Below are 12210 nucleotides of genomic sequence, written 5' to 3' on the forward strand. Positions count from 1 at the left end.
GATGGAGCCACCTTCGCGTGACTTCGCTTCTTGTTGATTCCGCTGTTGGTGGTTGACCCGCAGGTATCGCAACAAGCCTCCTTCCTATTAGGAAGTGTGCGGGCGTGAGTACCTCTGGGTCATTTGGTGCTGAAGAAAGGTACGTGAGTGGACGGGAATTAATTACCGCCTCTGCCTCTTGAAGTACAGTCGTCAGTTCTTCAGTCGTCAGTGCAGCTTTCCCCAGGACTCGCCGTAAACAGGATTTTACGGTTCGCACCATACGCTCCCAAAATCCGCCCCACCACGCAGCTCTTTCTACAATAAACTTCCATTGCACGCGTGTTTGAGCACAGTAATCTTGAAACTTTACGTCTAGGAACGCCTTTTCCAACGATGCGATATCTTTGGATGCCTTTTTGAAAGTTCGTGCATTGTCCGTGTAGATGACAGCCGGGAGTCCACGGCGAGACGTGAATCTTCGTAGGGCTAGAAGAAACGCTTCACTCGACAGTCTCGAAACCAACTCCAAATGCAGGGCTCTCGTAACTGCACATGAAAACAAGGCAGTGTAAACTTTCGCAGATGAGCCTTCAGTGCGAGCATAAAGAGGTCCAGCGAAGTCTATCCCTACTACCTCGAAGGGATCCGAGCGGCGCACTCTATCACCAGGTAAAGGGGCTACAGGTGCACTGGCTGGCCTTAGTCGTGTCCTTATGCAAGCATTGCATCTGCCGATTACCTTTTTTATTATTTGTCTTCCGCGCTGGACCCATAATCTCTGTCTTAGCTCGGTCAATGTGTCTTGAGTCCCGCCATGAAGGGTTCGTTGGTGGCAATCGCGAATGACAAGTTCGGTGAACGCGTGAGAAGGTGGCAGTAAGATAGGGTGCTTGACTTCCTGTTCTTCTTGAGAGAACTCTAGCCTGCTTCGTACACGCATCAATCCCGTTGAGTCAAGGAACGGACTGAGCATCCGAATGCTTGATCGGCAGTCGAGAGGAGCTTGATTCAAGAGCCGCTCGAGCTCCTCACCGTAACTGTCTTGTTGAACAACACGGATCCAGTACAATTCCGCGTCCTTAATCTCTTCCGCTGAGATGGATGTAGATATCCGGTTGTCAACATTTCTACAATTTCTGAGAAATCGCAGAATCCAAGCGGTGATTCGGAGAATTCGCAACAGGTTGGAATACCGCGCCAAGTCCAAGATGGGATTCACAGTCCTCACAAAGCAGATTTGCACACATCTCTCCCTTTCTTCGTCGACGCCTTTCAACCCAATCTCTAATTCTTCCTTAGGCCAATCTGTAGGGTCTTTCAGTAACCACGTGGGTCCATGCCACCATCGTTCATCGGTTTTCAGAATGTGCAATGACACCCCGCGAGTGAGATGATCGGCAGGATTGCAATTTCCGTGACAATGCCGCCACTGTGTCCTAGCCGTCAGTCTTTCAATTTCGGTGACTCGATTTTTGACAAATTCTTTCCATTGTGATGGATTACCCGTAATCCAATGCAGAGTGATGCGGGAGTCTGTCCAAAATATAGTTTCGACGTTGCACGGTATTTTGGCAAGAGATGCTTCCAAGAAATTTGACATCCGGGCCCCGAGGACGGCGCCGAGAAGCTCGAGTCGCGGCAAAGTCAACGTCTTTATAGGAGCGACTCTTGACTTGGCCATCACCAGTTCTGTTTTCACGCAATTGCTGTTGTCTTGAAGCCTTAAATAGGCGCATGCTCCGTATGCCTTTGGGCTCGCGTCACAAAATATGTGCAGTTGAGCTACCGTCGTCTCTGGGGATAAATGTACCCAGCGAGGTATTTTGACGCTGCCAAGTTCCTGGAGGTCCGACCGCCAACGTCGCCATTGCGCTCCGATGTCAAGTGGAAGATCCTCATCCCAAGAGACATCCCGTTTCCATATCTCTTGAAATAATATCTTGGCTTGAACTGTGAATGGTGCGATCATTCCGAGAGGATCGAAAATTCGTGCCACTGTATGGAGCACTGATCTTTTGGAGTTTCGATCTTTGTCAAAAAAACCAAGTACAGACTTTGAAGCTATGGTCATGAGATCTCTTCGGGGCTCCCATACCATGCCAAGAATCTTGAGTGTTCCGTTGGTAGAAGTAATGCCTTCTTCCTGCTCGAACAGCTGCTGTAGGTGTGTCGAGTTAGAGGTCCACTTCCTAAGACGCATACCTGCTGACTCTAGTATAGCGTTAGCTTCCGTGAAAACACGTTGCGCCTCTTGGTCGGTGTCGGCTCCCACGAGCAAGTCGTCGACGTAAAACGACTTTGCGAGTAGGGCAGCCGTGTCCCGAAAGGAACCGCTGACAAGCCTCAGGTGATGTTGTAAGGTGGCGTTCAGCAAAAATGGGCTTGCTGTGGTACCAAACGGTACTCTGGTCATCCTCCATTCTTCGTACTTCAGTACAGCCTCCATTTCCGCTGCGACCTCTTCGTCCTTGAGGTGAACGCATACCTGCTGACTCTAGTATAGCGTTAGCTTCCGTGAAAACACGTTGCGCCTCTTGGTCGGTGTCGGCTCCCACGAGCAAGTCGTCGACGTAAAACGACTTTGCGAGTAGGGCAGCCGTGTCCCGAAAGGAACCGCTGACAAGCCTCAGGTGATGTTGTAAGGTGGCGTTCAGCAAAAATGGGCTTGCTGTGGTACCAAACGGTACTCTGGTCATCCTCCATTCTTCCACTTCAGGTTTAGGATTCTCGTCTGAGGGAACTTGCTTGAACCACAGAAACCGCAGTGCATCTCTGTCTTGCTCTCGAATGCAGATTTGCAGGAACGCCTTTTCAATATCTGCGGCCAGAGCGATGGGATGCAACCGAAATTTTATCAACAGTGTGGTCAAGTCTGCCAGAAGCCTTGGGCCTTTTTCCAAGTGTTCATTGAGGGACGTGTACTCCGGCCCATGTGACGATGCGTCGAAAACGACTCGGACCTTGGTAGTCGTGGACTCGCTGCGAATCACTGCATGATGCGGCATGTAATACACCGGAAAGGATGACGGTCCGATTTCCTTTACCCGCTCTGCGTGTCCCAAAGTCATGTAGGACCGAATGGTGGAGTCGTATTGCTGCCCGAATTCGGTATGGCGCCGCAATTTAGTCCCGAGAGCCAGAAGTCTCTTCATAGCCTGCGTCTTATTGTCGTCCAAGCGACCACCATTATCTTTCCATGGGAGTGCAACCTCGTAGCGGCCCTCCTTAAACTTGACGTTACGCTTGAACTCACAGAGAACGTCCGAGGCCTCATTCATAGTATTGTCCTGGTCCACAATACCTATGCTCTCAAGCTCCCAGAACTTCTGCATGATGCTGTCTGCTGGTTCCGCTGACGCACTCACTCGTAGAACGCAGGTGTTCATCGTCAAGTTAACTGATGCACTCAATGAGAGAGGTCCTTGAAACATCCATCCGAAGACGGAGTCAAGAGCCACCATGCCTGCGTTACCAGAGTAGCGCTTTATCTCTCCAGTCATCAGCTGCCAGAGGTGATCACAGCCCACAAGCAGCCCAATACCAGGTACGGCTGCCATGCCCGGTATATAAAGTTTGTCGGCGATGTTGTGACCACTGTCTTCCAGTGTCTTCACGAAGTCATGTTCAGCCGGCACTTGGACAACATCTTGGCAAATGAATGGGACTTCAACGGCTTGTATAAGATGCTCCGTACCGTCGTACTGACTGCGAAGACGTACTTCCACGAGGCGCCGACGCTGTGAAGTCGCAGCCGCCTGTCCGAACGTATTCAACTGGAGACTCGTACTTCCAAGCTCTTTCAGGCATAGGGTCTTGGAAATGTCCTCCCGAATAAACGTTGTCTGGCTTCCACCGTCTGCTATTGCACGAATGTACGCGCAATGCTGACTTCCGACAACCCAAGTCCGGAACGTCTGCAGAAGAACCTCGTTAGTCAAGTATGAACACGTGCTTGTGTGAAGGCTGTTAGCGTTCACACTCTTTGTGACTTCAGCTTTCGTGGGTTGCCACGTTGGATCGCACATAGATGAAACATGCCTCCCTTGACACTTGCTGCACTTTAATTTCCGGCGACAATCCTTTGAACGATGCCCACGCGTAGTGCACCGAAAGCATCGGTTGTCTTTGGCGAGCTTCTTCAACTTTTCTTCTTTCGTGATAGTTACATCACAGTTCTCGGTAGAATGCTTCGGAGAGCAGCAAAAGAAGCAGCTCTTGTTTTCCTGTGGAGCGACAGTATGCAGTACGGCTGCAGTTGGTAGGTGCGCCAATTGTTTGCGGTCAAATCCACTTCGAGGACTTCTTTTATCTTGGCGATCAGCCAACCCACTTCGCTCTCGACTCTCTACCTCTACCAGCAGATATTCAAGAAGACCTTGCAGCTCACGCTCTGCCATGCCTGTTTCGCAAGTTGTCGGGGATAGCGACCGCCCGCCTTCGTCTTGCTGTTCGGTGCGCGACGTGGATGAGGTCTTAGAAGTCGCCACCAGTCGATGATAGCCAACGACGACGTCGCTTGGTAAAGCTTGCAGTATGATGTCCGTCAGCATGGTCGCATAGGTAGCCGAACTGATGTTCAGGGCTTTAAGTCCCCTCATGTGGCAGTGCACGTAGTCCATAAGCTTGCGCAAACCCTTCACGTCGTCCGATGCTTGCACCGAGGGCAGAGACCTCAAGCGAGCCAGATGCTCTTGAACGATGCGTCGAGTGTCACCAAAGCGCCTTTTAAGAATGTCGACGGCATCGTCGTAGCATTCACTCGTCGCTTGAAGGCCCGCGATAGACGCAGCTGCCTTGCCGTTGAGAAGCGTACGTAGGTACTGGAACTTTTCCCCCTTAGTTAGACAGTCGTTGGTATGAACAGACGCCTGGTAATGCTCCCAGAAACTAGGCCACTGGCATATCTCCCCGTCGAAGGACTGCAGTTTGAGTGTCGGAAGCTTGACGGAACTGCCTCGCGCTAGTTCCTCGCGTTGATCCACCCGCGTATGTGACGGGTTCCTTGGGATAGGTGACACGTGGCTTGATTGAAGCATTGCTTCTCTTGACTTTAATTGAGCGAGCATACCTTTAGCCGCGTCTTCGTACTTCAGTACAGCCTCCATTTCCGCTGCGACCTCTTCGTCCTTGAGGTGCTCTTCGAACAAAACATTCAGCCTTTCCAATTCGTCGTTGTTGGCCTGCAGTCTTTCACGCAACGACGCCAGCTCGCCGATGTCCGCCGTATCCAAGACAGCTTTTGCTTCATTGATGAGGCGAGTATTCTGTTGCCGCCGAGCAGTACGCTTCTCCTTCAGTCGGTTCATCCTTGCTTCCGAACACCGGTCGCACCGCTCCACTCCTGGTGGACACCCGAAGCTTTTCCGCTGTCTCTTTCACTGTACGGCGTTCCACAGCTCCCGGTCTTTCGGCACCAGTTGTTGAAGAATCTCAAAGGCGAACGGAAAGCAAAGAAAGCAAACTGTATTTACAGTAAGTACAGGGCAAAACAAGCTTTAACATGGCGACCGAGAATCTTCCTTCTTCTTTCTCGTCTTCGTCTGTCTCCTCCGCGTGCCACCACGCCGAGATTCCCGCTATTTTTCTACGTGCTGGGCCCCGCACGCGGGCGCCAATTTCAAACCAGATCACAGTTCCTGGCAATAAGAAACATGCCCTTTGCCTCCGCCTCAACGGTCCGACACTGCGAGTAATGGCCCGCCGGTGAACTTAGTGAAGAAAAGAAGCCCTCCTCGCGTTGGTGCATCGGAAGCTTCTGAGTTGGTTGTGGTGCGCCGACCGCCGAGCTCCAGGGCCATCTTTGTTTCGAAGTTGTCGGCTAACACTACATCTGGGCAACTGTTGGCCCACTTGTCGAATGTGCAAGTCACGCCATTGTCATGCAAACGCCTTAAAACCAAGCATGACTCCTATTCTTCTTTTTGTGTAACTGTTGACGCAGAGTGTTTCAGGCGCCTGTGCGACCCGTCTATGTGGCCAAAGGGCTGCCTCTTCAAGCCGTTCCAAGGCAAGCTCCACCCTGGCATGGTGCACAGCTGTGAAACTTCTGAGAATGACCAGTAAGAACGACACTCTCGACATCTATTATCAAAATGCTCGGGGTCTACGTACTAAGTCCTCCGAATTTCTTAGAAATGTTGTGTGCTCCAAATTTTCTACTATTGTTATTACTGAAACTTGGCTTTGCGATGATATCTCATCTTCCGACTATTTTCCTCCGACCTATGAAATTTTTAGAAGTGACAGAAAGTTAACTGGGCCCAAGCAAAAGGGTGGTGGTGTTCTCATTGCCATCGATCGCTCAGTGCAATGCGTGCGGCGTGCAGACCTCGAGACTGAGGAATCAGTCTGGCTTGAGGTAGGCCTCAAGAGGGGCGAGAAGCTGCTCATCGGTGCATTCTATATAACCCCGGATATTTTAACTGCTGAATATAATCTAAAGCTCACATCTATTGAAAATGTTTCCAATTCACACTCCAACTATAAGCTAATTATACTTGGGGACTTCAACACCCCAGGTATTCACTGGAACAGTCTTTCATTTCAGCATAAAAACCATTATGCAGCGCAGAAATGCACCATGTTATTAGATTTTCAATCATTCACCTCCTTGCAGCAGTTCTGCCACATAGAAAACTTCTGTGGTAATGTCCTAGATGTGTGCTTCTCGAACTTGAAAAACGTAGAAGTGTGTGCCTCCGAAATATCTCTTGTACACCCCGACAAGTTTCACCCCCCTCTTATTGTCTCTGTCTCTGTCGCTGCCCAGCATTGCTATGGTGGTGTTGACGATTGTGCAATCCCGCGATATGCTTTCAAGCGTGGAGATTATGTTGGGCTCTATCACTTTTATTCATCTGCTGAATGGTCTAGTGTTTCTGATGTCAATGATGTTGACGAACAGGTTCGACGTTTTACCGAAATTGTCAGGAGTGGCATGGAAAAGTACATCCCTTGTTATATGCCTGTTCATTCCAAATTTCCCCATTGGTTCTCTAAAGAACTTCGAAGTTCGCTTAAACTTAAGGACAGCGCCCACAAAAAGGCCAAGCGTTCTGGGCTCGACAAGTGGAAAGCGGAGTTTAGTCGGTATCGCTCACTTTGTAAAAGCCTCTACCGGCGTGACCACCAGCTCTATATTGAGTCGTTAGAGGCTTCTGCGTCTCAGAAACCGGCTGACTTCTGGAGGTATGTACGCGGCCGTTCTAAGGAGTCTAAAGAACACATTAGCCTGCTTAATTCCGATGGGGAACAGGTTGAGGATGTCGCCACTAGCTTTGCTCAGTACTTTCATTCTGTCTTTCAACTGCCAGATGGTCACGACGAACGCCTATCGTTTAATAATATATCTAATTTTAGTACACTTATGTTCGATGAAAAACTTGTCAATGATAGCCTTAAACGGATGAAACCGTCATTTTCCTGTGGTGCAGACGGAATTCCAGCAGCCCTCATGAAGGTTTACGGCAACATTTTTGTGCCTGTCTTAACCTCCATTTATAATAACTGTTTACTTTTCGGCAAATTTCCTCGTGCATGGAAGATTGCTCGAATTTTTCTAATATTTAAGTCTGGTGATAAGTCAGCCGTTACCAACTATCGTCCAATCTCACTCCTTTGTGTCGCCTCAAAACTCTTCGAGTCAGCTCTGCACAACGTTCTTGCTGCCTGCGTCAAGAACGTTCTGATACCAAATCAGCACGGCTTTTTCTCGGGTCGATCGACGGTTACAAATCTTGCAAGCTTCATGACTCAGGCTTCGGCTGCAGTTTGTGAAAACGGCCAGTTGGATGTTATCTATTTTGACCTCAGTAAGGCGTTTGATGTAGTGAACCATAAATTATTAATTAACAAGCTTACTATGTCCGGTGTTGATGCAAGCCTTGTTGCCTTGTTGTCCAACTATCTCCTTGACCGGTCCTTTTACGTAGATGTAAACTTCAAAAGGTCTAGTGTTTACACTGCAACGAGTGGTGTACCTCAGGGTTCTGTGCTGGGTCCACTATTGTTTTCTATCTTTATCAATGATGTGTCAACAGTGTTAACAAAATCTTCATTTCTTCTCTATGCTGATGATGTAAAACTATTTAGGCACATTAGCAGTTTTCAGGACTGCTGTGCCTTGCAGAGGGATGTGTCGGAATTATCGGTCTGGTGCAGCAAAAACTGTCTAATTTTAAATCCAGCTAAAACAAAGGTTGTCACGTACAGCCGGAAAACCCATCGTCTACTGTTTTCCTACAGTATAGAGGGAGCTCCTTTGCAAAGGGTTGAGGAGATTAGGGACCTCGGAGTTCTTTTCGACAGTACCCTCTTTTGCTTCTCATATTAGGCTCATCACCCGGCGAGCGCTCCGAAGTCTTGGAAATGTGTGTCGGATTACAAAGGAATTCTCTTCTCCAGATCCATTTCTAATGCTATACAATGCAATATGTATCCCCCAGTTAGAATATGTTTCTGTTGCCTGGAACGGCATCTCCAAATCTAGTAGTGAATTAATAGAACGTGTGCAGAAGAAGTTTTTATCCATATTTAAGCACCGTCATCACAATCACAGTCCGGGTCCTGATTCTGACTTACCCATAGTTCCTTCCATTCCTTCGTTGACCTGCAGACGTATGCGTGCAGACCTTACATTTCTTCACAAAGTTGTTCATGGTGACCTTTCTTGCGCGGACCTGCTTAACTGTTTAGAGTTTAGTGTTCCACAGAGGCCCACCAGGTCGCATCGCCCTTTCTTGACCGCTGCGCGCAACACCAATCATTCTCCAGTGCGCAGAATACAGAATTGCTACAACCGCTTCTCTGAACGCCTTGACATCTTTCAAAGCTCTTTTACAATTTACCGTACTGCGCTGTTGAACACAGTATGTTAAACATCTATGATATCTCTGTCGTTCGTTTTTCTTTTTTTTTTATTGCTGAAATTTGGTTTCTCTGCGGTTCTGTTTAACCAATATAGTTGCCTGTTTTTGAAACTGTTTACTTATGCTTGTCTTATCATTTGTCTCTATACTCTTGTCATTGTTTTTGTTGCCTTACTGTCAAACTTTGTTCTCTGCTTGTTGTGTATTCATTACAATAAGCTGAGCCACAAAGGCATCTTCTTTTTTCTTTTTTACCTGTACCCAGGCTCCGCCTGTGCTTTATTTTTGTAATTTTCGCTACTTCAATATGTGTGTGTCTTGTCGCTTGTTTGTTTCTTGCAATATGTTTCTTGTATTTTGTTTTCATATAACTATCCGTGCGCCAGCACTCAGGCCTCTGGCTGTTCCTGGGCACGTAAATAAACATGATTGATTGATTAGTATTATTGTTGTTGTTGTTGTTGTTATACCCCCACAGAGCTCTATGCTTCATTAAAGCTGCGTTTCGCTTTCCCTTACCCTTAAGTTGCTCCTCGTGAGTTTGAAGTAGTTATCCCCTTCGTTTATCTACACTCCCAAATATTTATATTCCTTCACTCTGGCCAATTCGCATTGCTGGATAGACACTGCGTCAGTGGTAGCGTCATTGAAAGTTTTTTTCTGCACTAAAATTTACCCCAGGTCGGTGGCTTCTTGGCCGCTATTTATTAGCCGTTGCATATCGGTCTGGTTATCAGCTAAAACAACAATGCCGTCTGTGTATAACATCCCCGGAATACGCTGTTGTACCACTTCGCTTTGCAGCATACGGGTTAGGCTGAACCCTAGTGTACTTTCTTCCAGTTGCTTTTCTAACCCTTCCATGTAAAGCATGAACAGTATTGGGCTCAAAGGGCACCCCTGTTTCAGTACCCGATGGGTGTTGACCTGCTGGGCGAATTTCTGTCCTTCCCAAGTAAGGTGCACTCTATTGTCTTTATAGATTGCTATAAGGACCTGTATTACCTCGTCATCTAATCCCTGGAGTTTCAGCATTCTCCACAGCAATTCTCTGTTTACGTTGTCATATGCCCCCTTAATGTCCAAGAACGTAATCCATAATGGTCTATTCTGCGCTTTCGCAATTTCAATGCATTGCGTTATCACGAACAAATTATCATCCAATCGTCTGTCTTGTCTAAATAAATTCTGCAGTTACCTGAATATTTCATTTTCTTACATCCATGCTTGAATTTCAGATTTTATTGCCTGCATTCCGAATCTACACACCACTGACGTTACTGCGAGTGGTCTGTGTGAATTAATACTGGCTTTGTTGCCACTGCCTTTACATATTAAATTCATCCTACGTTCTAGCCAATCCTCTGGTATTTATTTCGTTTGTATCACCTTATCTATTGCCCTCATAAACGATTCCTTACTTTTAGGTCCAAGAAGGTTTATCAGTTGCACTGGTATTCCGTTTGGGCCCACTGCTGTCTGGGGGAAAACCTTTTGCTCTGCTTTTTTTCAAACAAGCTTGCTCAAACTTATTTCCCTTTCCGCAGTCTTCTGTGGCGCTGATGTTATCGGTGCAGGTTTCCCTACCGCTATTGCCCTAAACTTCTCACTAATCACTCGATGGATATGCGCTAACGCGTGCTCTCCTTTTAAATGTTTCCCCTCCTCATAAATCAAGACTTTTTGATGGATACCGTTTTTGATCTTAGTAATTTCACATGGTTCCAAAACTTCTTGGATGCGCTTTTGTCTTTCTTCCGTATTTCTGCCATCCATTGTTCGCTTTCAGGCTTGATCTTTGCTCGCACCATTTTCTGCACTTCTAGTTTTCCCCCGGTAGATATCCCGTTTTTCCTTCACTACGTCAGGTTGCATACCAGTTCTGTCTGTCTGTCTGTCTGTCTGTCGGTCTGTCTGTGACTCGATTCAGCCACCCGGCCAGAGTGATACAAGGTCTGCGCAATAGTCTTATATACTCGCAGTCAAATCTAAACGTCTAAGTCCGGTGTAATGTTCATACTTGTCAACATTGTTGAACAAGAACAAGGCATTACGCAAATATAAGACAACAAATTAACACGTAAGTGACATTTGCAGTGTTGTTTTATAAAAAAAACCATAGATGTTTGTTTCTGCGAAATTAAATACACTACATCCACTGCAGAAAAAAAACCACTCCGCCGTCACCTGCTGTCGCCCGCGCCACTATAGCTTCTGGCGGCATTTTAAGAAATTAAGCGGCAACAGTTACAAAAGGTTCCACTAGATAGGTTCCACGGTCTGTTTGGAACGCACGTGGAGTACGGCAACGTGGTTCTATAAGCGTTGAAGTAGGGCGCCTCCACTCACGCGCGTCTCCGCCGTACGGCAGCGCTGGCATCGAGGCACCCAGCTTGGAGGAGTGGAACGCGGTAAATTAAAATCGACTTGAGGAAACCTTTAGCGTGTTTACCTTGAAAGGAGCGCGACGGAACAGGAACAGCAGGAGAGGTGAGCGGGAAAGCGAAGGGAGGCATTTACTTGGCCAATGTCGTCAAAGAATATCGTCGCTTGTCGACATTTGCAACGAAAGGTGCAGATACGAGGTCGATTTTTTATGTCTAGAGGTATATCGTTTACTGATAATCTATGTATGAGTGTTAATCAGTTGGGTTATGGGAGTTGGTTGCACTATATATTCCTGTTTCTTAATAAATGTTGCTAGTAGCGCGTCGTCCTGTGTATTTCTTTCCGTGGTCAACGTTATTTCCGCGCCTGTTTTTCAGGTTAAATGAACCCCCTCGGCGACGGTGACAGCACCCGCACCGTAGTTGTGACGGCTCTTGGGGTTCAGCTGCACAAACTCACCTCCTCCCCGGTGCTATGGTGTTGGAGTGTGCCAATGACGCCGCGGTTCTTTTGCCGATCCCACTCAGAGAGCTCGGCGGTGACGGGGAGACGCACTGGTGCACGACACCGCCCCTTTCCTCGGCCCCATGCCTTGGGTTCCGCAGGGTCTGCCAGCGAGTGGTCGCCAGCGCCGAGGCTGCGGGACGAAAACACCAGAGAACACCACGGAATATGACCCTCAAGCCTCCGCCTACATACCGTATTTACTCGCATAATGATCGCACTCACGTATTGATCACACCCTTGAAGTTTGTCGTAAAAATTCGATTTTTTTAAAATTTCCCGCGCAATGAACGCACCCTGAACTTGCCGCAGCAGTACGTCATGTGTGCCAAGTCTAGCTGATGATGATCGTGCTTACCCCTGTTTCTTTCAAAGCAGACATGGCGACGTTATTGCCTTAGACTTGCTGATATTAGCGATATCGGTAAGCATGCCTTCAATATTCATGAGGACGAAACTCTCACTAAAT

At 47.7% G+C, this 12210-nt stretch overlaps 1 protein-coding gene across 1 annotated transcript in view; it reads right to left on the reverse strand.

Moving 5' to 3' along the window:
• Positions 1-12210, reverse strand: part of LOC144165032 (uncharacterized) — a 108890-nt gene that overhangs the window by 80588 nt on the left and 16092 nt on the right. Inside the window, exon 2 of the mRNA XM_077695192.1 lies at positions 11697-11874. Coding sequence (XP_077551318.1) covers positions 11697-11874 — 178 coding nt within the window. The remainder of the gene's footprint in view (positions 1-11696; positions 11875-12210) is intronic.

The sequence above is a fragment of the Haemaphysalis longicornis genome, unplaced genomic scaffold, assembly GCF_048455015.1.
Source record: "Haemaphysalis longicornis isolate Haplotype H1 unplaced genomic scaffold, Haemaphysalis longicornis Haplotype H1 scaffold_14, whole genome shotgun sequence".
NCBI lineage: Eukaryota > Metazoa > Arthropoda > Arachnida > Ixodida > Ixodidae > Haemaphysalis > Haemaphysalis longicornis.